Below are 25,518 nucleotides of genomic sequence, written 5' to 3' on the forward strand. Positions count from 1 at the left end.
GTGTTTTGAACTACCAGTTCATTGAAATTGAGTGGTCAGTTCACACTTCATAAGAGTGAAGCGTTCATTATGAACGACTCATTCACTCATTCTCTTTGGTACCCATCACTACATCAACTATTGTCTTGCGAGTTTTATATCTTTTGGATATCTTTGGCCCGTTACCATAGCAACTGATATAATTTAAGTCGTCAGATTTGGAGCGCAATTTGCTTCCAGAATGTTTCATCAGTTTTTCATTCTGTTTCAGTATGAATATTTGTCTTCATTACACGGTGTGCACGGTACAAAACTTCGCGATACTGAACATTACTCAAAGTTCTATCTAGAGTTCAGTATTTTACCTCATCTTACTTTTCAAAACCAACTTAGATATTCGTGAAAGTTACTGGTCGGACTAACCTAGAAGAACAAACTGTCAGAATGATAAACGAGGACGAGTTGGACAGTAATATCGTGAAGTTATACAAAATCGGAAGCAAACTCAGTCGTGGTGTGAGTTATATTTATTTTATCATAGATCCATACATTTTATCGATAACCAGATTGAGGTAATTTGGTATTGGTAGTTAGGAAATACTATAGACCTGGATTCTCGTCAGTTGGGGTGCAGGATGTGGTTTTCTTTAGATTCCTGGACATTGCTGTTGTTTCTTTTCAGCGTATTCTTCAGTTATATCCTTTTCATGCTCGAGTAAAATGATCATACCCAAGGATGTTCCTCAGTTCATATGCCAGTAGAAAGTAGTATTACGGTACTATGCAATTTTCGAATACGAGACATATGTAGGGTTGCCATACGTCCTGAAAAAGCAGGATTGTCCTGAATTTGAGCATGTGTCCCGACATCCTGACTGAATTTTTAATTATCCCGAAATGTCCTGAATTTTAAAAATCAGAGCAAATTATTTAAAATTTTGCTCAAATGCTTTTGAAAGGGAATGTTCCATCTGCTACTTAAAAATCTATGCAATTAACATTGAATTTTATTTCATTTTGGAGCGGTTTGTAAGGTAGGAATTTTACTTAAAGTATGATTTTAAATTATTTCTCTGTTTGATTTTTAACATTAACATCGCATAACAAGTGCGTCTTTTGGTGATGGATGGGTCAGTTCACATGGAATTGCCCAAATACACTTGTTGGAACCACAGGCGCAAACTTTTGGTCTTGAGCACGGGGGCAAGGGTAAATATATTGAATATTTTTACGGGAGTAAAAACACAATTGTGTCCCTGTACCACCATATACATGGGAACAAGTGCTTCCGTGGAGTAGGCACCTATGTTTGGAACTTGTCGATGTTGGTGTCCTGAATTTCCTTCTGAACCTTACGGCAACTCTAGACATATGCGTGCATGCTAAAATGAAGGAATCATAGATGAAGAACCAATTCTGTTGATTGATAAAATAAAAATGCAGAATGTCAGATCTGTTTTTCAATTTTTTTAATTCAAGGGTATTTCAGCTATTTAATTTTTTCAGAACAGCTGAAACTGGTCCCAAGACTCCAAGACTGCTGTAGACTAATATTATTTACTTGATATATTGTACTGAAATTATTTCTTATAATTGCACTTCAATATGGAATTAAAAAATTAAATTTATAGCTTATAATCATTGCTGGTAACAAGTAAATGAAAAACAGTTGTGATCATTTCCAAGGGACATTATCATCTTGATGAGTACTGTTAGTTGCCGAGATCACTGAGCGAGTTTTCCGCATGGTTAGGGCCGTAAAGCTGTGAGGTTATGTTCAGGATGTGATGGATTATAATCCTACAGTCGGCAACCTGGAAGATAGTTTTCCACGGTTTGCCATTTTCACATCAGGTAAATGCTGAGGCTTTACCTTAAGATTACGGCCTCTACCTTTCCCATTTTTGCATCGCCAAATACCTTCCTTGTGTTAGACGTTAAGCCTCTACCAAAAAAAAGAAAATGAATACCGTAAATAAATAAAAGTTTCTGCGATATTTGGTCCAGCTTGAGGGGTCCGTACTAGCTCGCACGGAGAGGTAGGGCCAGTCAACTTGCTTGAGTCGATGTGAAAGGCTTGGTTAACAAATAATAATGTTGGAGTGTCGTGAGGCATGCAGAGAGAGTGTTTTTTGCTTGTGAACATTTTGGTAGAACTATGCAAAACATGTAGGCTCACTGGAACTCATTTACAAGGAATGAATTACACTTGGTCTGATTCGTTTGGAGGTTCCTGTTAGAAAACACTGTTCAATGAGTGCTTGGAAGACCCGACTTAAAAGGTGCTACACTGAACGAATGAGTCTGCTCAACTGTGCATGCTGTTCGATCACAATGGGCAGAAAAAAGTCTGGACAGATCAAAGAGCTCGGAAACTTGGAAATTCAAGGAACTTGCTCATCGGTACACTGTTGCCACATGCATTGGTTCTCCACAAATATTTCTTGTACAGCCACTGCATGTAACTCTCATCCTTTCTTTTGAGTGAGCAGCATTTAGTCTGGTTTGAATTTATCCAGACTCGTTCATTTATCAGTCTCTCTCGAAGTCTTTCCCACGTTCCTGCCTTATTCTTTCACAATCCTCTTCCAGGTTTTCTTTGGATATTCGTGCATCAGGCAGTGATCTTTAGACGGCTTAATGTGTGCCCTATCATTGCCATCTCTTCTCTTTTATTTGGACTTTGATTGGCTGTTTTTCTGTTACCTCCTATAGTTTGTAACTGTTAGGTTTCCGGTGTGCTGAAAATATTGAATAAATAAATTTTTAAACTACCTGAAAAATAAAACAATGGTAACAAAATTATACCTGAAAAAGAAACAACTTAATTAAAATCAGATTCTATCAAATCACACTCAAAATATATAGAAATGTAACTTAATAAACATTTATTTCTTTTAAAATAAAGAAAGGAATATGCTGACTGGATTAAAGCCATTGATATAGGCTGTATTTAACAAAGCTGAGGTTTCCACCAAATTACATTGGTTTTTTTCTTTTCTCATTGTCGGAGACAGACCGTCGCGCCCTGATGAAGGCCAAAGTAATTTGGTGGCGGAAATTTCAGCTTTGTTAAATATATGTGGCTTTAATCCTGTTAGCATATTTATTTCTTTACCTTAATCCAATGAGCCATGAAAACTTATGTTCATTAATTTGTTTATTTCTGTTTAAATCCTTAAAAGAAAAATATTGAAATTTGGAACTTATCTTAATGAAATCCTCTTCTCTCCTCTAGCAGTCTTGATGTGGGAAGTGTAGGACGAGAAGTAAGACAGAAATAACATAAGATTGAAGATCTGTCAAGATGGCTCCTCAATGAGTGTTGATGCCCGCCCTCCTGATGAAGCTGGGAAGCAGAAACAAGCTTTTTGAGGCTGCGAAGTGAGATGTAGAAGAAATGGGATTGATGAAGGGAAAGCCTATCTATTTGAAGGTGGCAGTGTATGAAGATGTGGAGATTGTCCTTGACCTTTTGAGTTTTTACCTGTCCTTGTCTCCTCATTCTGTTTGTCCCTCTTCCAACATCGACCTGTCATTATATTCATCCCGTTAAATGTTCCTTTTCTTGTTCCTATGTATGACTTGACCCGTCATAGTGTTATCCTATTATGTGTTCTTCATGTTCATACCCTTTTATATATGAATACAATATTTTAAATTCTATATATCGTTAATGACAACCACGGAGAATTCTGTGACTATTTAGGGAGGAAACATAGTTGAAAACCTAAAAATTTTGTCCATAATGATTAAATATACTAATCAGATGGTAGTGCCTAATTCGTTTATCAGGAAACAGGAGTAGTGGATAAACATACACGAGATGGTATGGTCATTTTTTGAGATGGCTTCATATGTTGAAATGCCTATAATATGGAAACCCGTCGACATTCTCTTAACCCATGAGGATGGTTGCTAAGTTGTACCTAGATACCTTGCCTTACATGAACAATCTCTACCATATTAAGACTTCTTACTCCATGGGCAAATTTTATGCTTGCATCCTAGCAAGAGAATCGCATTTTTTCCATCAGTACCAATGTTATTTCACTCAGGCTATATGAATATACTGTATATATAGTTGCATAAGATTTTCAGTAATTTTTAACAATTTTAACTATTTTCAGGCCTATGGTATTGTTTGGAAGGCAACTAACAAGGAAACAAAGGATATTGTAGCTCTAAAAAAAATACATAGAGCATTTGGAAATCCAGTAGATGCTCGAAGGACATACAGAGAAGTGATGTTGCTTAGAGAATTTAATGATCATCCAAACATTGTGAAACTCTTACATATCTACAAAGCATCTAACAACATGGATTTTTATCTGACATTTGAATACATGGGTAAAATCAGTTTTTATACTTCAGCTGATTTGATTGATTAATTAATTCATTCATTCATTCTTTCATTTTTATTATTCTACTGAAATTATATAACATGCTCCTTGTCATGAATGTTTTTTTGAAGGATAAATCTTAGCTTGTATTACTTGTAGGAGCATGATATTGATTGACAAGGCTAGGGACCCAGCAACTCTCCTATAGTAATACAAATTTACTTTTATGTCATAAATTGTGCAACATTTTCCCAAACTACTGTATTTGAATCAGCAGCCATTGCCATTAGTTGGAATTTATAAAATATGACTTCACTCCAGAATTAAATACAGGTGTGATTATCAACTATAAAAAAAAAATTGGCCAAGGCTATTACAAAAATACACCCCCCCGGTGTATTATATACCTCTTACGATTTAGACTAACGGAGTGTCACTAGGAGACATCTCAACGGTTGGTATCGCGATATAATAGTGTAAGAGTCGAACCAAGCCTATAACAGCAGAACACATCAAGCTGCAGTTGTCTGCAGCTGTCTTGCCTGAGATGCATACTGTATAGTTTTATCAAGCATTCCAGAGGGAGAATAAAATGTAAATATGTAGGCATTTTCCACTTGTAGAAGAATTGCAAATGGAATGCAGTATATAATGTTCCCTCTTTAAGATTACTCCTTGCTGTACCCTTCTCATTTGTCCATGTATTTATTGTATAAATGTTTGTTTGGATAAAGTATTTTATATAAATGTGAAATTATTAAATATCAGTTAATCTGTATGAAACCTTAAAATTAGAGTACCTATAGCCATCGTGTAACTGTTCAGTAACTATCACAAAGGGCTATGAATTTACCAGAATTACCTTTCTGGCCTTCCCAAAACCACATGGGTATAGCAGGAAATAAGTAAACTGATAAGGTTTCAGATGAGGTAGTCGCACTTCCCTCATTACTTTACGGGGTTCCAGCTGGAGATATTTGATCTCAACGGAGGCTTGTACTAATGTCCCATTGGGTTGAGGAGTATCAGATCACTCCTCTTTCCAAACAACAGAGAGTGATTAAGGGAACATCAAAGGTATGGAAGATTTCCCTTCGGGTCTCCCAGAGAGTAGTGACATCCTGCCATATTTGGAGAAACCATAGTATAGCTAAGCAGTCCTCTTTATTGAAGATGGAAGACTCCCCATAGTGTACCTGTGGAGCACATCCAACCTTCGTACATGTCCTCGCAGTGTGCGGAGACCTGGCAGCCTGTCGAAAACACTAATTATAATTAAACCACCAGGCCTGTATAACAAATATTTAATACAATGTAATACAATTAAATCTCAAGCACAACAAACCATGCAATCAATAAACATGCAAATAGTTGTAGAGGAGATGAAGATGCAGTGACGACCAAAAGGAAATGTAACTTCAAAGATTTTCAGCCTGTCGAAAACACTAATTATAACAAACATAACACCTGCATACCTGCAAAAAATTCTTTGTGTAATAGTCGACACTGGAAAATATGGCTTCCTTCTGAACAAACAAAAGGAAATAGAAATGATGGAAGTATTGGCCAGAGAGTGGTATAGCCTACTACCAGAGATGACTGCGTACTGTATCAATATCTGAAAAGCTATTCTGTACTCTTGATTTTTATATTCTGTGAAAGGAGAGAGATGGCATTCCTAATGCTTCATTTATGACAATTATAAATTAGTCAAAGTTTTACAAAAATTGTTGACTTATGGTTAAGAGACCTAAACTGAATAGCTCGGCACAGAACCAGGTTTCAGCCCTGTGCTCCTTTTCAGGAGTGTAAGGCAATAAGTCAAGTCCACAGGGCATGAGGTTGCCATATATCACATATTTCATGGACACTCTGTGATTTTATAGTGAATGAAAACACCTGGGTTGAGAAGACATTCAGTTTAGGTCTCTTAACTGTAACCCATCTGTAGTCTCTCTTCCTCCAATGATCTTATCCACATCCTCAAAGGTCTTCCTCTTCTCTTCTGTCCTTGCGGATTTCACTGTAGGCCTTGTTTGGCGATGTTGTCAGATCTTTGCAGTGTACGTCCAATCCATTGCCCTGTCCTAATCTGCTGGTCGATCAGTGTGGGGTTTGCTTTTCTTGTTTCCAGTAGAGCTTTGATGAGCTCCACATTCCCCCTGATTATCGCGAGTGTGAGCAGAGAGTTCCCCAGGTAGAGTGCCTCACAATCTGTGTTCCCCTTCTCCACCAGCATTTGTAATGTCTAAATTAGCATCTGGCCACATGCATAGAGCATGCAACATGTTCTTCCCATTACACTTGCAATCACCATCATCAAAGGCTTTGTCATCTTCACTCAATTCCATCTTTGTATGAACATTGGGATTGCCCCCGTATTAAAGCAAAAGTTAACACATTCAAAGTGTCTCTTGGCAGGGAACCATTAGTGCTAGTACATGAAGTGGACTTAGGCCTCCATTTAGGAAATTGGAACCATATCTGCTTAGTTCATATAGGCTATTATTACAATGGGCTCACCACACACAATGGCATTTTATACCTACTGTCAGGTTCAAAATTAGGCTGCCCCTGACATGGAGACACATCTTTCGTAGTTGCCCCTCTGGAGTACAGACGCTACGGGTTTGCCCCTTCCACCATCTCCACCGTACCAAAGTCCACCTCCTCCGCCGTGGATGCTGTTGAGTTCTTCACTTGTAACCCTGAGCTGGGACCCATACCAGATGGTACACACAGAGTGTGTGTGCTCTGGGACTCTCACAGGCAGGGGCCCCACTCCCTGGGTAGGGCTGCCTCTGAAGAGGGTCCCTACCTGCTACCTAGGGAATATGCTTTGAAAATTACCGTTAGTTATAGATAATTTTGTTCCTTTTCTTGATTCATTTGTTTACTCTTCACTGAGTTCCAAATATGAAATGCATGTGATAATGTGTTAGTTTGTTAAGAAGGAAGCCATACTTTTCAAGGTTGCATATGGTAATGGTCATAACAGCCCTGTTTAAGAGAAAGCTGTAAATTGAAATTAATTATACATGTTATTGCAGTGTATAATTATGTCAACCAACCTTTTTATCTTCTGTCTTCTTTTATTAGAAGCTGACCTGCACCTTTTGATTGGGCATGGTATTTTGAGAGAGAATGAAAAAAGATTTATTATGTATCAAATAATAAAAGCAGTACTTTACATCCATTCTGGAAATGTCATTCACCGTGATATTAAAGTGAGTATAAGGAGATTTGTGTGTAGATTTGTTAAGGTTTCTGTATATTTACTATGTGTTGTCTGATTATGTAGGGTGTTCCCAAACTTGTAGGAAGTAATCAGGAGGTGAATAGTACATTCCAAACCACACACAAAATAGTTCCAGTGAAGCATGGTCATTTACGAGTTACAGATTTCGTATTTTGTACGAGAAGTATTAGTAACGGCCTTACCTGGCACATCCCACATTGAGTAGCTGTCACCATATTAGTGTACTAGTAGGGATACTCCATTTTATTACAAATGCTGAAAATGTCCACCATGTGCCTGAACACGCCACCTCATTGTCGGTCATGTTCGAACATTGCAGGCGTTGCACGTATCCGATGGCAACCTTGTTCCATACATTGGCAAAGTACTGCAATGTCTGTAACGGCATGGTTGACTCTAAACTTAATCTTGGATACAAACTATTCCCCCAGTGTAGGTAATTCCTAAAACAGGCTTAGCTTTTAAACATTCAACCATAGAGCATATGCTCATAGAGACTTTTGGTGTTGTGGGATGTATTATTTATTTGCAGATTACTTAACACATGTTTGGGAACATTCTGTATGACTGACAATGTGCTGTATAGCTGAAAGGTAAGCCATTTTATCTTGAGAGAAAAGAAAGTTGATATAAACTCAGAATGTTATGAATTAAGCTTCAGAATTTATATTCAGAATTTATCAGATCACTGGATCGGTATTTATTCATAAAATATTAGCCATTTTACAATCAAATAGTTCACAGTAAATAAAAAGGTAATATGCCTCATACTGGAATGGTATGAAGTAAAATGAATCTTCATAGCGAGTTTCTATGACCAGATGCCCTTCCTGACGTCAACATTATCAGCGGAGCTAAATGAGATTAAACAAATGTGATGTATGCTAGAAAGGTAGAGGGTGAAACCTCGTGCTGGCATATGGCTACCTACTGTCAAATAGCACCAAGGGGTCTGCTCAAGGCTTTATGTCCCCATCCAACAGGTGAATCACCATCAACAGCATCATATGCCCCCACTCCATATGAGCACAGTAGAGAAGTTTGGAATTTAATCCAGGCTTTCGGCAAGCAATCTAGTGATTAGAAATTGTATACCACCATCTCTCCTGATCTGCCATCCAACATTCTGATAGTGAACATTTTTTCGACCATTGGGACTCAAACCAGCCAACCATGGTGTCAGGTCAGAGACTGCATGCCTTAATGACCATAGCCACCAGGTGGGCTTGATGATCATTCCCATTCTTTTAAATTATTCTTGCCACATATCTTGTTTATTTTGAACTTCTGTTTCTACCTACCCTCATAGCATAACATCAGCAAATACAAGTGCATTTGTTGTCTGATCCTTCATTTTCTTTGTTTTTTGTAACCTTATCCATTACAGTAATTTAGAGAAGTGGTGATAAACAACTTCCTTGTTGGACTCCTCTTAGTTTCAAAAAAACTTTACTTGCCTCCATGAATTTGCACACAGTTATAATCTAGCATTATTCTGTCTTTAACCCAATATTTTTCATAGAGCATTCTTGTCAGAAAAGAATGAGGTCTAGGGTTGATCTGTTTTGTCTAAACCCATTTTGTTCCTCAAGTTTAAGTTCAGACTTAATTTACTATCCAGGAGGGACTCTTATATTTTTAACCCATGAGATAGAAGGGTTACACTTCTGTAGTTGTTACAAATCTTTGTCACCTTTCTTAAATAATTGAATGATCACTCCTTGCCTCTAGTCCTTGAGAATTTTATTTTCTTCCCAAATTTTATTTAGTACTCTGTATAGCCATTGTATTCCAGGGTCTCAAAGTGCTTTGATGATGTCCATGCTGAGCTCATCCAATTCCAGCAGACTTTTTAATAACAATAAAACTATCTTATCCTGTTCTTTATTTCCTTTTACCTTCATGATACTTCCCTTTCTTTAATCAGTACCTTAATTATTTTTTTGCATCTCAATCCCTTCCTTTTTCAGTGTATTTTGTAGTAAGTAATTTTCATCCCTCAGAACGACAGTTACAGACACCGCTAAATCTGTTCAAGAAACAAAGAATACCTATTCAGTTCATTGGTAGGGGAATATTTTTGTTTTCGTTTTATAAAATATGAACTTGTACATTTGTCTGTATAGAACAGAGTGAGTTGGCTACACAGTCCGAGGGATGTAGCTCTTTGCTTGCATTCGGAAGATAAACCCTACAGTCAGCAGCTCTAAAATCTATTTGCCATGGTTTCAAATTTTCATAACAGGCAAATGTTGGTGCTGTACCTTAAGTCCATGGTCACCTCCGCAGTCCTAACCCTATCCCATCCTATCTCTGAGTTGCAGAATATTGTTCAGTGGGGGTGGCAGAAATCTATAAGGAGCAAAGATCAAATTGAAGATGTAATGTAGTCGGTTAAATTATGGAACTTAATTAGTCTTTAATTTTTATGAGGAATGTTCAGTTCTGTGTGCTTCTGAGATTCTTCTCATGCTATTCTTGATTTAATGTTTCCACAGCCATCCAACATCCTTATTGATACCAGATTCAGAGTAAAGATTGCTGACTTTGGCTTAGCACGTTCTCTCAAATGTCATCAAGAATGTGAAGATGGATGCAATTCTCCACCTCTTACAGATTACGTGGTCTCCCGTTGGTATCGGGCTCCTGAACTCTTACTAGGATCCAAGAGGTAAAATCTCTTAGTTGATGCCAGCTATCTGAGTTGGTTAGATTTGATGCATAAGCCTTATTTTGCTCAGAACATGGTCTACTGTAAACAATCTCTCATCAGGCTAGAGAGATCGAAAGAAAATGTACTCAAATGATTTATAAGAAATAGAATTTTGTAGAATCCAGATTTTACAGAATTTCCTCACCTTTCTAAAATGCTGGTGGTTAGTGTGCCTTGGTATACCACTGCAAGCCTCTTTTGTAGGACAGTGCAGTGACAGTGCACTTGGAAATACTGTATTGGGGAAAGAAGGTTATGGTTCCCTTCTGAGAACTTAATTTTTGATATAAAAGCCAAGTCTGGCATTTATACAGATGAAGCTGCTTTTCTCCCCTAGTGCACTGTCACTGCATTGTCCAGCAAAAGAGGCTTGCATTTGTTTCTCAGAGGCACTATTTGCTTTCATCTTGGAAAGGTGTAGAAATGAAATAGATGAGCCTGCTGCCACACTGAGATGAAATCTTGGTAATTTCATGATTGAAAAGGCCTAAAAAGCTTTAAAACTGTAATATTCCCAATAGGGTAAATGATGGTTCCATTCTGGGAAACATTCTTGAAACTATGTGTTGGAATTAGCCAAAGAAATGAAGTCCACTGTTAAACTAGACATTGTTAGACATGTGGGGAGAGTGTGTGGAGGAAAGGGAACCAGGGTAGTGTGTTATCCAGGAATTAGGTTGAGTCAGATGTTGAGGAAATTAGAAGAGGAGAGGGGAAAGTAGAAGGTGGTAGTGTTTCACGTTGGTACCAACAACATAAGGCAGGCAGGTATGAGTACCAAGAGAGTTGGGATGAGTGGGATCTGGTAAATGCAGCATGGGTGAAGTTTAAGGAAGCAGAGATTATTATCAGTGGTTGATGTCCTGAATGTGGCTGTATTGCTGGTTTTATTTGGAGGTTCTCCATCTGGTCTCATCACTATCACTTTCGCGGATAGTTCAGTGATGATAAGAGGCCAGTTTCTTGAGTCCCTTGGCACAATTTAAAGTGTGTCATGGGTGTTTTGGAGTGGAGGCACGCAGTCTTGCGTATAGTGTTACAGTAAAATACCAGTATAACAAAATTTTGGGGACCTCAGCAATAAATTTGTTATAGTGAAATTTGGTATCCTGAAATATGTCAGTTCTTAAGCACTTGCCCATTGCTAAACTTGTTGAAGAATCTACGTTATTTCTACACAAATTTACACATAAAAAAACCATAATACTGTATTTTATTAAGTGAGAAGAAAATTAGGATACATATATTTACATGAAGTAATGATATAAAATACAGGTACTAGCAAGAAATTTTCAGCCTCTCAAATTTTACCCTGCACCAGTACATTATCTTGTCAACTTTATTTTTTGAAAAAGTCTGATTTTATTCTGAATATTCCCAGACACAAACGAATATTCAAGGTAGTCAGCAACCACTGCACTTGAATTTAACACAGATTCTGGCACATCATTTCATGACAGAAGTAAATCCTGAAGACTACATGCCATGTTTGTTGCCTGCACAAGAGTCAAACTCTGTGGCAACACTTAAGAGGCACATCTTCCTCTTCCACCTCATCACACTGATTCCTATCACTTATAATATCTGCCACAATGTCTTCTTCATTGATTTCCTTTTCCACGAACACATCACAGTCCACGTTGACATAATCAGTAAGATTTACGCTTGTTGGTACATTCAACTTTTCACACAAATGCTTCCAGTTGTCCTCTGTTTCTGTATCCAACTCTTCACTTTCTGCGATGTTGTCTTCTCCATAACCCACTCCAGTTTTTCTAAAGCAGTTCCTGATTACCTCATCTTTCAATGCTCGGTAATGCTGCTTCTCGGCGTGAATTATCCCCTGATCCAGTGGCTGAAGAACTGAAGTAGTATTTGGAGGCAAAAATAAAACTTTCACATGCTCCAAATGGCGAGGTACAGAATTGTGAGAGGAGCAATTGTCTAGGATGAGAAGAATTCTCCTGTTTTCGGCCTTCATCAGACGTTCCAGGCACAACAGTCACTCTTCGAAGATCACTGATGTTATCCATGCTTTTTTGTTGTGCCTGTATTCACAGGGAAGATTTTGAACCACCTTGGCTTCCCAAACTTCCCAATTATGAGAGGCTTAAGTTTATCCGTCCTGGTAGAGTTGGTGCACAAAAGAGTCGTTATCCATTCTTTTGAGCTTTTGCCCCCTAAACACTTATTTCCCTTTAATTCATGGGTTTTATTCGGCATTAATTTGTAGAATAATGCAGTCTTGTCTGCCAGCGAATATTCCATCAAGGCACCTGATAGTGTCTCCATCTGCCACGAAGATGCAACTTCGTTTGGGACAGTATTTTCTTCACCATTTACAACTTTGTGGGAAATGCCATATCTTTCCTGGAACTTGTGAAGCCAACCAGTACTCCCCATAAATTCCAGAAATCCAAGCGAACGTGCAAAGGAACGCATAACAGTGGGCCATTGACAGGAATTTTTCTGGTCCGCATTTTGATAAACCACGTATAAATGGCTTTGTCCACCTCCTCATAGTCTGCTGTCCTAGTCTTCTTTCGTTGTGGGCCAAGGGCATCAGCATCAATATTCTGCTCTATCTTTTATGTTTTAGAAAAGTAGATAGTGTTGAAGGACTGATGCCATACTTCTTCGCTATTTCTCCTTTTTTTTCCACCTTTCTCCACTTGCCGAAGTATTTCACATTTTTCTTTTGATTATTATTGGCAAAAGAGTTAACTGGCACACTAATCCACATGCTGCTTCACGAATGAAAGATAAAACAACGAACGCCTCGTGAGACGTGAATAAATGGAATGAAGTACTGAAGTTAGATACGTAAAACTGTAACGTTCATTGGTTGATTGTAAATGTGGCGTTCCTACCCAGCCAATAGCGTTACTTCTTACGTATTGATTACTTTGAAATCTATATCCAGCTCGACCAATCGCGTACATGTATGGAAAATGGCTACCTGAACTGTATCATGTAAATGCGAATACTGCAATCCAGTCCGCTCACCTCAATATTTGAAGATACCGGTAGTTTTATTAATAGAAAATTGGCTTTAATTTGCTTTTTGTGTATAAGAAATTAATCCTACATACAGTACAACCTCGATAATTCAAAATCGGTTATTTCAAAATGTCGCCTAATTAGACAAAGATCTCGTTCCCGGTAACATGAGGTACAGTTTTGCATGTTATTTCAGTTGTTTAATTTGAAATACGGATAATTCATAATTCGAAGAACATTGGAAGATAGGAAACTTAAAAGGGTCCACCTTTTCAATACATATAAATGTTATAGTTTATTTACAACATATATTTATACTTGGAACTAGTTTCGACGCTGTTTGGCGTCACCTTCAGCCAAAATGTGGGAAATAGGCTAGCATGTAGACATTTATATTACAAGGTGTTACATTAGTGTGATTAAATGAGAGAACATGAAGACGCGAAGTACAATGTCAGTTTCAAAGTGGTCATGAAGGGTGAGTCAAAATTGTATAAACATGAGATAACATAATCACTTAAACAATAAAACATATAAACTGTAACAAAACCACGCGGAAGTACGAGATGATTGGCATTGGAGATTCAAATTATTTCAGACACTCTTCCATTGGCAATCATCTCGTACTTCCGCATGGTTTTGTTACAGTTTATATGTTTATATGTTTTATTGTTTAAGTGATTATGTTATGTCATGTTTATACAATTTTGACTCACCCTTCATGACCACTTTGAAACTGACATTGTACTTCGCGTCTTCATGTTCTCTCATTTAATCACACTAATGTAACACCTTGTAATATAAATGTCTACATGCTAGCCTATTTCCCACATTTTGGCTGAAGATGACGCCAAACAGCGTCGAAACTAGTTCCAAGTGTAAATATATGTTGTAAATAAACTATAACATTTATTTGTATTGAAAAGGTGGACCCTTTTTAAGTTTCCTATCTTCCATTCTCAGTCCAATACGGACAAAAATGAAATTCTTAGATTTAAATAAATAAAAAATCGAAGAACATTGTCAGCCCCATTACCGAAATTCAGACTATTAATTCAAAACTGCCTTTACATGTTAAAAAAAATAGTATTTTACAGAGTAACTTAAATTCAAAATTTATCCTCGTCGTGACAGAACGAGTGTTCCGGAACGTACAGGGTAGCTTTCTACATTTTCACTCACTTCGGTGTGTCTGCAGTGTGCTTCATATTTGCTATGTTAGAGTGAAATCGTAATTCATTTGTATTAGCGTTTTAAGGAACGCCATAATATCACGTAGCAGGCAGTGTGCAGAGAAGGAGAATCTGCAAACACTGGCCATCCCGACAGTTGGCGAGGTGGTGGTGGTGGTGGTGGTGGTGGTGGTGGTGGTGGTGGTGGTGGTGGTGGTGGTGGTGGTGGTGATTGTTTTAAGAGGAAGTACATGTGGCTCAATAATCAATTCGTACGCACCGAATGATATTGTCAATGCCGATGAAACTGTGTTGTTTCTTTTAATGCCAAGCCCAAACGGACTTATGATTTTAAAGGAGAGAACTGCCAGCCAGGTTGGGGTCATTGTACTGTGTTGCAATGCATGCTGAAGCAAGATACTTTATCCCCTCGTCATAGGAAACTTCGATAAGCCACGATGTTGTAATGGTGTCGGACACTTTCCGTGCAAGTATGGGGCCTAAAAATGCATGCAATACAGTAATCCGATGAATAAAGAACTTGCGCACGAGAGCCAGCATAGATTTCTCCTCGTCTTTGAATCATGCTTTGTTCTTTTTTGTTATGTGAGGTTATGTTTGTCAGTGAGTTACCAGAGTGCATTATCTGAATACTGTAAATGCACCTTGTTGGATATATTTTGGAAATAGTTTTTTCCATGATAAACTGTAAATCAAGGTTAATTGCATGCAGTAACGGGTCTTAGAATATTTTGTAATGCAACAAGGGTTGGCATTTCTGAATTAAGAGTTGATGGTTAATTCGAAGTCCGATTTTTGCGTCCCAGTAACTTCGAATTAACGAGGCTTTACTGTAATGACGTTCAATAATGGTACACCATAACTGATTAAGATAATCTTCATGTGCTGTTGGGTAGGCAACCCGCTCGTCAGAATTGAGATGTTTACTTACTTTCCCCCGTTTCGTAATCAGGTAGTTTCGCTTGTGTGTTGTACAGTGTGTGCCGTCTGGTATTAGCTGTACAGAAATATGTTGTGCGATATACCTGGCGATTAAAACAGGATGATTTTCAATTATATTTTGAAGAAAAAGGCTACATTTTAATTAGTTATACTGAAAGTTCGAAATTCGTTGCAATAAAATATTTTAACACACATTAAATACAGAAAAGGGAAGGAGCCTAAAAATAATTTCGCTATTCTGAACATTTTGTTAAACTGGCGTTCATTACAATGACATTTTACTGTATCTGAGATAATGTATTTCACCACATAATCATCGCATCCTTTATTTTCAATAAAAAAAATTAATTTTAAATTTTCATCGAATAAACCTCGGTTTAGGCGCTAATGAAATTGCATATGATGAAAGTGCAATTTAAATACGTATATGGCTTATGGCTTAAAAGAATGTAGCCCGTGGTGGCAGATTACACAGCGGTGTTATGAAAAAAGGGCACATTCATTTCAATGTTTACCAGTGATAAGAAATTTTAATGTGAAAAAATTATTTTCTCAGCAACTTGCTTTGAAAGCCTTACCAGAAAATAAGTGTGTGCGATGCTGATATTTGCTGGCGACGTTGCCAACAAGCAATAACTTACAGCCTTATATATTTCAAATGAGAACTTATATCACTGGTGAATAAATTATACATTGTCTCACGATCACATTGTCAAACTACAAATTGTGCTGCTTTTCTTTGTTTTTCTTCTCCTACCCCAGTTATTGAATCAAGTAATGCTAGTGAGGGCCCCATGCATTGGAACCATACTCTAATTGCCATGGGTGGTTTGTATATTGGTGTTATTTATTTATAGTTTTATTTGGACTATTTTAATTATTTTGATGTATGTACATAAATATTACATGCCCCTTAAACTTGTATTGAACACAATTTAGATGTAAATTCATTTTTTGAATAATCCAAATATTGGTATTGAAACATTCTTCATGTAATGGTCGCACCCTACTATTTTTTGAAAATTTTTATATAAAAGTTGTGACTATTATGGGGTGAAATATGGTATGTATCCCTTTAGCTCAGATCTAAGAGGTCCGGTGGTCAATATTGATGGCCTGCAAGCCACATTTCCAATTTTGGTATTATGTGGTAACAGAAGGACAATCATTACAAGGTCTATCTTTCATGTTGGTCATTTCTGTGTACTTGTTCCACATCTTAGATGCTGTGCCTTGTGATGTTTTAACTGCTTATGTCCTCTTACTGTGTATAGCATACCAGAAGTAAAGCAACTTTTGAATTTCCCACAATATTTTTTGCCATAGCGTTGTCATCGTATTGTATTTTCCCTTAAAATTGGTACATGAAGTTAACGGCATAATCGTCGCATCACATGATCATATTGTCACATACATTAGCTTCATGCTGTGTGCAATCACTGATCATCTCTATTTGGCTGAGTTGTTGTGACCTTGGTGAAAGAGATGCGATGAGCTGGGGGTTCATGGATTGGGGCACACTGGTCCTGCCTGGTAGCTTTATTATTTTGTGTCAGTTGTGGAGGAACAGTATCTACATCCAGTATGTATCAAATCAAATCAAATCAAAATCTCTTTATTTGCAAATGAGGTGTCTACCTCGGTGGCAAATGGTACACTAAAATACATTATTGTCAAGCACTAAATATTAAATTAACAAGAGAAGAAAATTTTTCCTATAATACAATATTATACAATTTCGCTAACAATTTTTTCTATTAAACACACAGCTCATCCTTAATAAATTTATATTGTTTACAAAATTCTATGTAATATATGTATGTCCAACCCTTGTCCCATTTCTCTACGGGGTCGGGTATGAAGTGAGATGAATTTTCATAGCGAGTTTTCATGACTGGATGCTCTTCTTAACGTCAACCTCATCAGGGGAGTAAATTAGTTCAAATGAACGACGTGATATATGATAGTGGGACGGGAGAGGGTGAAAACTGGCACTGACACATAGTTAACTCCTGTCGAATAGCACAAAGGGGTCTGCTCAAGTCTTAATATCCCCATCTGACAGATGAATCACCATCAACAGCATTGTGTACCCTCACTCCATATGAACATGCAATCTAGCGATTCCCTGCCGGCGCCAACATTCTGATGGAGAAATTTTTTTCTGCCAACTGAACTCAAACTCTCTAACTGTGGGGTCAGGCCATATAGACATGATAAAATCCATAATATACAGCACGGGGGAAAATATTACGAGATGGTGACGGTTTTGTACAACTTTTGACCACAAGTGTAAAATCTTTGCCGAATGAATTGAATTTGTGTTCAGTTCTGGTTTAGTAATGAGTTGTCTGCTTTTGTTACAAAACATAGTGTTAGCAAGTTATGCTGATGTCTCATAGTGCAAGCCTATTTCTGTGTTAAATAAAATAAGATGTTTAAAGCAATGTAAAAGCGATGAAGAGCAGAGTGACACTGGACAAAAATGATTTACAGCAAATCAGCAATACCGAAAGCAGTATACAGAAGACCTCCCGTGCTTAAGACCATTTAAACTCACCGAACCACATGTTTTGTGAAACATGCAAGTGTGATTTTTTAAATTTTAGTTAAACATGGATGACGTGATGACTGCTGACGCAATGTGAAATCTAAAATACAGGAGGAGTACAGGGACATTAAAAGGTGATGCAAGGCGCTGTAGTAATTTTTTACTACAACAAGTGATAATAGTGTTATACGGGTTGAATGTTATTTCACATGTTTCTTGGTTGAACACAACTTTTCCTTATCTGCAGCAGATTATGCTAGACCATTATTCAAGACCATGTTTCCAGCCTTGGAAACTGCTGAAAAGTATGGAAGTGGCAGAACCAAGACATCTGCAATAGTAAATGAAATGACTTATGGCTTTTAGTGCCAGGGGTGTCCCAGGACTTATTCGGCTTGCCAGGTGCAGGTCTTTTGATTTGACGCCCGTAGGCGATCTGCGCGTCATGATGAGGATGAAATTATGATGAAGACAACACATACACCCAGCCCCTGTGCCAGCGAAATTAACCAATGAGGGTTAAAATTCCCAACCCTGCTGGGAATCTAACCCGGGACTCCTGTGACCAAAGGCCAGCACGCTAACCATTTAGCCATGGAGCCACAGCAGCATAAATACCACCCTTTAAAAGGAAATAACTAGAAGTCGAACGAACAAATATAGAAATAATTTATTTTGCAAAAACTGCAATAGTGAGAAGCATGTTTGAGTCAACAATATCTGAAATACACTAGTCTTCAAAATGCACCTTACTCGTTGTCTACTGATGGTAGTAATGATAACAATGACTGGAAATTGTATCCATTGGTGTTTACTTATTTTTGTGAGAAAAGAATAGTTTGTTACTCTACTGTTTGCTTTGGTGGAATATGATAACACTGGGGAGGGAATATTTCAGGTGTTGGATAGTGAAATTAAGATGAAGATGCTGAAATGTGAAAACTTTATCATTTGGGTTGCAAAAATGCAAATATAATGGTAGGTAAATTTAAGGGGGTGTCAGCATTTTTGAAACAGCAGAATCCTTCAATGGTTGTGAGGCTGTATCTGTCACCTACTTCACATAGCTCCCCAGAAGGCTACAAAAATATTAGAAGCAATTGCAAACGTGGAGGCTTTTCATTTTTGAAAGGAGCTCCAAAAGAAAATTGAAGATGTGTCAGGGAATGAGTGGACCTGGGCTCAAAAGGCACAAAATCTTGAAACATGTCAGCATAAGATGGTTATTTTCTCACTGATTCAATAAATAGGGTATTAGAATAGTGGGAGCCTGTGAAATTGTCATTTCATGTTGGTGAAGAAGTTGGAAGAAATAACAAATTTCTTGTAGTGAAAGCAGCAATGGAAAATTATGCCACTAAAGTTTACTTGTTATTTCTGAAGATCCCAATTTTCACAAAGTACATCATCATGTTGCAAGTAGAATCTCCCTCCATACATAGTGACCAGATACATGAATGGATTTTCAGTGGATTTAATGGTGAGGTTTGTGAAAGCTGAAAAGATTGGAAAGCAATTAGAAGTAAGTTTGAAATGCATTATTATACTGCTATAAAGTTCATTAGCAGGAATTGTCGGAAAGATGATCTGGTAACTGGAGTTACAAGATGGCAAATTAAGCATGGAAGTGAGGCTGGCAGTTTATCTGGAGATGACATGAGACAGTTCTTCAAATAGATTTTTTTTTTAAATCCTCACTACAGCATACAACTTAATTTTGGACAAATTCCCATTTCATTGCTCTGTGATGGAGCATGCATAGGTAGCGAATGATTCATTGAGAGAAGCTACTTTAGTTTTCAGCAGTGCCTTTTTGGTGAATTGTTTAAAAACATAATTGAAAACGCTGACCAAGACAAACTGGAAGTGGAATTTGCTTCCTACCAAGCAGACCCATTCAGTGAAGACACATCAGACTGTGAAACAATGTATGTAGCATGGGCTAAAATTTTGAAGCTGAAAGATGCTTCTGGAAACGTTAAATATTCAGTTCTTCCTTAAGTTATCCTTGCCGTTTTATTGATACCTCACAGCTATGTTTCATCTGAGCTGAATATTCAGTACTGTTCACAAGAATCACACTGACTTTCAACCAAATGTGAGTACAAGGATTCTTAGTACTCTCCTGGTGGAAAAAACAAAAATGTTATGCTCTGAGCCTTGTCAAAAGCAGTTTTCTGAGAAGGATCTCTGAGGCAAAGGAAATGACTGAAGATGCTGCAAGAAAGCTAACTTAGTTATGTTAGTGTGTGTAATTTTGTTTGTTTCTTAACTTGTAAGAATAGGGAAAATGTTTATAATGTTTGAAATTGCATATTATAATATACCTAAGGAGTTGCATTCCCCATGATCTCTTCTGAGATTCACACTAATGATGATCACCTTTGAAGGTTGGCATCTCTGTGTAAGCCTTTACCTCCCCACTCCTCTTAGGGTCTTCATGGCCTGTCCAGAGATTACTTTGCTTTATTACTTTGATGGTACTTAAATTGGATGGGTTGATTAGTGTGAGATTTTGTCTCAGCCTTCCAATCCTTTGTTTGAGGTGTACATTTTCATAACATTATTAGTGACCTAAACTGTTGTCCTCAGCTGTGGCTGTGAGTACCAACCTGCCTAGTGTTACGATGATGCTTGTTGTTTTAAGGGACCTAACATTGAAGGTCATCGGCACCTGTCTAGTGTTACAATTCATAGAGTCTAAAGCTTCAACATATGCCTAACATTACTGAATGACAGTTTTTGAGGCGCTGGCCTTCTGACCCCAACCTGGCAGGTTCGATCCTGGCTCACTGCGGTGGTATTTGAAGGTACTCAAATACGTCAGCCTCGTGTTGGTAGATTTACTGGCACGTAAAAGAACTCCTGCAGGACTGAATTCCGGCACCTCACAGTCTCCGAAAACCATGAGAGTAGCTTGTGGGACATAAAGGAAATAACATTATTCCTTTTTTTTCTTTTCTTAAATGCTATTTGTTCGGGGTGTCGACCCATGTAAATCTTTTGCCCTTACTGGCACCGTATTGTATGAACTGGCGTGTAATTGGAATGGTGGTAGTGTGGAATGTTGTGTGTGAGGAAAGGAAGATTAAGGATGTCACAAACACCCAGTCCCCAGGCCAGGGATATTAATCATTACAATTAAAAACCCCTGACCCAGCCGGGAATCGAACCTGGGGCCACCAGATGACAGGCTGACGCGTTGCCCCCTACACCACGGGGCTGGACAACATTATTCTTAAAAGTTTTTGAAACTCATTAAACCTTCATACATTGATAGTGTGCAATCAAGATTACAGGATGGGGCTTAGCCCCGTCTGAGTAAAACCAAGTTGGCAAGACCTGGACATATAGACTGAGCCATCCCTAACGTGGAAGCAAATGTGCCTGGAATTCTTTTTACTCTTTTACTTCCAGGTTTAATCCTCAAGGTGGTTCTGCTCTGAAAGCCATTCTGAAGAACTTCCTCCTCAGTTATCGAGACCATTGACCATCTTCACCTAGCTACCCTAAGTGGGAGTTCTATACCAGGATGCTACCGTATGGTTCATATCCCTCCCACTCCTCTTTTCTCAGCACTTGCACAATGAGGCCATTGGCTTGTGAGCGACTGCTGCTGCTGCTGCTGCTGCTGCTGCTGCTACTTACCTACATGCGTTTATGAATGTTTCCAAGGGCAGTTTCTTTCATGGCAGTTCCTTAAATTAGCCAACCATGCTGAACAGAAGATGGATATCCTTGTCTTCCAAATTGCACTTACGTATCTACTACCCAATTGCTTAAAAATCCTCCTTGAGACAGGAATTTTAGTAAACTTAGTTAACATATGTGGGATTCAATGGCATAACAAAATATGTTGCATAGATCTTCAAAAAATAAGGATCATTTGAAACTAATGCAGTGTTCTGTGACTCTCTTAGGTATACACGAGGTGTTGATATGTGGAGCCTTGGCTGTGTCTTGGGTGAAATGCTGATAGAGAAACCTCTCTTTCCTGGAACATCAACTCTCAACCAAATGGAACTAATATTAGCTACTATTAAACCTCCATCATCTGCTGGTAAGCTCATCACGTACATAAATCAAATATTTATTTTTCATTGCTGCTCTATTTGAAGGTGCTTTAATATGTCAGCCTAGTGTCAGTAGATTTACTGGCATGTAAAAGAACTCCTGCAGGACTAAATTCTGGCACCTTAGCATCTCCGAAAACCATAAAAGTAGATGGTGGGACGTAAAGCAAATAACATTGTGTTATTGTTTTCTCTTCCAGGTGGTTTATAAATATCATTTACTGAAATTAACTGAGTTGAAATTGAAAAAAGATGGCTTCAGATATTACAAACCATTTCAATTCTTCAAGTATCTTCAAGAAATTTGTTTCAGAGAGGAGTTTATACTTGGCTCCACTCATAGCAATTATTTAGCAAATCATTTCCTGGGAACATTCTGCTGTATCTTTTGAAAATGTTCCATCATATAACTATAGCCTGTACGGACTAAAGGACTATCCTCCAATATCAAAATTAGGTCTCTTATCATGGGAATTTTTTGAAAATCAGCCACAAAAAATGTGATTTACTGCTCATTTTTAGAACATTCTACAAAATCAAGTATTGTGCTAAGATCATAAAGTGTTTTAATACTTTTGCCCTAATGGGCTTGCTTGACTGTTTATCATTCATGAAGACCTTTTCTCCAAAGACTTTTAATGAAAGATATTCTACAAGTGTGATATCGTAGTTAGAGAGAGCATCACATTGTCACATTATTTTAACTTTGTGTATATTTTTGTGCTTTTGGAATGTTGTTTATTTATTAAGTGGCTGAAGACGTCCCGGACGAAGGGACAGAACATGTTCCATTGTATTTTAACAAGCAAATACATGATTTACAGTATTGAAAAAATGGAATTTCTCTCAAATATTTGAAAAATATTCTTAAGCACTGGCAATACGTGCCTTTAATTATGAAATTTATTTTCTGCAGTTGTCTGTCTCTGCCAAGGCAGGTTGACCAATGCTCCGCTGTACATCGCTTCAATAAGTGGTCATAAGAACAATCAGTCAGTGACAGCCCACCTACCACATCGGACCAATAAGTGAGGAGTTCACTGTAGCCTGCATTGTCTTTTGAGGTGGAATTGTGATACTATTTCATTCCACTGAGAGATTCATTGCAGTCAAAGATAGCGGAACCCTTGAAAATGCCAAACGCAGTTTTCAGTGAAACATCGGAACTACCATATGTTCCTTGACCACTGCATAAAAGCCTGAAAAATATAGAGATATATGCTGGCCATCAAAGCCTCAGCTGTTATGTTTCATTCCTTGATTTGTCATCTGTTAAGTCTGATTTAATAATATACGTCTCTAACCTGAGTATCTGAGGGCATTCTTATGTTCAGTTTAATTTTAGTATTCATTTTTTAAATTGTTTGAAATAATGTCTTTACCACAATTATCTTTACCATATTATTCACTGTGTGAAAGGTCTTGTGATATAGGTACTTTGGAATAATGTTTCTGAAAATAACCAGAACTTTCACCTAACACATGGAAGATAAATCGGTAGCAGTAACGTATACAATGAAGTTTGATTATTTTAACCATATTGATTCAATCTTGTCCGTATTGACTTATATTGAATATCTATGAAAGACTTTTCCACCTGCTCAAAACTTTACTTAATTTTATTATACGGAGGTCGAGCCATAAGTCATGGCAACTATTTTTCTTTCTCGCGAACAGGAGACAACATGGAAAATCTAATATATTAATTCGGAAACGTACGGTATGTACTTGCGTATGATGCCACTAGATGGTGTATGTAAACAACAGTGTGGGTCTAAGCATGCTCGCAAGTTCAGTGTTTGAGTGAGAGTGTCACAGGAGCAACGATCGTATATTAAAATAGCAGTTCTCCGCGGTAGAAATGCACGTCAATGCCATGCAGAGCTGCGGGAAGCATTAGGTGTGTGACTATGATTTAATCCCCAAAGTCAAGAAGCTATTCCGTGGACAACGGTTTGCTAACAAAGAGAACATCGTAACAGCATTTCGGAGAGAGGTGTCACATATAAGCGATACACATACAGAGAATGGTATTCAGCGCCTGCCCCACTGCTGGCAACGCACAGTGGAAACCTTGGGGGATTATTTCGAAGATCTGTAACCAGTGGAGACCTGTCCTTTGTACGTAGTCTTGTGTATATGCTGTCTATACCATAATAAAACAATGTTTACCAATGGCCTGTGTTCTGTGACATAACCTACGAGAATTTCCTTTAGTTAGAATTTGTCTTCAGGCGCTATGCATAAGTACATGCCCTATATTTCCAAATGCATAACTTTAATTTTCCGTGTTGTCTCCTTTTCGCGAGAAAAAAATAGTTGCCACGACTTATGACTCGACCCTCGTAATTATCTACCGCACATGTTTCGACAGCTACTAATTTCTTCTTCAGTGGTGCCAAAACATCAAACTAAATCCTTGGACTTGATACATTTGTACCATACTGTAATCAGCAAAATAAATTGTATATAAATTACACTTACTATGTCATTAGGTAAAAACTTTAAAAATAGAATAATTTTCAATTCGTAAAATGAATAAAACCTATTAAGTTAGTCACTATATGATAAAATATAAAATTCCTTGAGTCAGTATTGTGCTTTTTTAAGTTGTTTTACGTCGCACCGACACAGATAGGTCTTATGGCGACGATATTGTGCTTTAGAAGCTGTCCCTTGGTCAGTAATACTATAGTTTAATGCTAAATTTCTGGGAATGTGGGGCACTGCGGGTTGGATCCACTGATTGTTTTAACTTCATATCCAGCCATTCAGTCTTCATCCTCTCGTTTTAGATTTCTGGTCAGTGGAGGATTATGGATTTTTAAATTGTCGTACAATTTCGTCTCATTTCGTACCATTAGGGGCCGATGACCTAGATGTTAGACCCCTTTAAACAACAATCATCATCACCAAAATTTAAAATACTTTCTGCTCTGTTCTTGAAATTTCTCCTTTCCTTGTGCTTTAAAGATTTCAATATTTATGTATAATTTATTTTGTTGATGACTGTATTGTACAAATGCATCAAGTCCAAGTATTTAGTTTGATGTTTTGGCACCACTGAAGAAGAGAGTAGTAGCTCTTGAAACATATACGGTATATGATTATAATAAAATGTAAAGTATTGACAAGGCGGAGAAGTGTTTCATAGGAATTGAAATGAAGTTGTCAGGGACTACAGCTTTCAAACTACAGTGAAACCTCGTTGAGACATTTCTGCACGGGGCAAGGAAACAGAATGTGTTAAGCAGAAAGCTTACTACTGAATACATTAATAAAACTATACAACAGGGATATGGACACGCTAGATACAGTATTTTCCAACTTGAGGGCATTTTAAGTCATGTGTCTGTGGGTACAGTGAAAACTATATCTACCATTTCTAAAGAAAGGAAAGGTATTAACTTGTTCACTACCAGCTGCGCTGCGGGTGATTTAAACCTCCATCCCAGCCTTTTTTTA

At 37.7% G+C, this 25,518-nt stretch overlaps 1 protein-coding gene across 1 annotated transcript in view; it reads left to right on the forward strand.

Moving 5' to 3' along the window:
• The first annotated feature begins 262 nt into the window (after positions 1–262).
• Positions 263–25,518, forward strand: part of LOC136875990 (uncharacterized) — a 240,126-nt gene continuing 214,870 nt past the window's right edge. The window contains exons 1-5 of the mRNA XM_068228293.1: positions 263–495; positions 4,110–4,329; positions 7,422–7,549; positions 10,080–10,252; positions 21,901–22,040. Coding sequence (XP_068084394.1) covers positions 424–495; positions 4,110–4,329; positions 7,422–7,549; positions 10,080–10,252; positions 21,901–22,040 — 733 coding nt within the window. The 5' untranslated portion in view covers positions 263–423. The remainder of the gene's footprint in view (positions 496–4,109; positions 4,330–7,421; positions 7,550–10,079; positions 10,253–21,900; positions 22,041–25,518) is intronic.

This window comes from Anabrus simplex, chromosome 6, assembly GCF_040414725.1.
Source record: "Anabrus simplex isolate iqAnaSimp1 chromosome 6, ASM4041472v1, whole genome shotgun sequence".
NCBI lineage: Eukaryota > Metazoa > Arthropoda > Insecta > Orthoptera > Tettigoniidae > Anabrus > Anabrus simplex.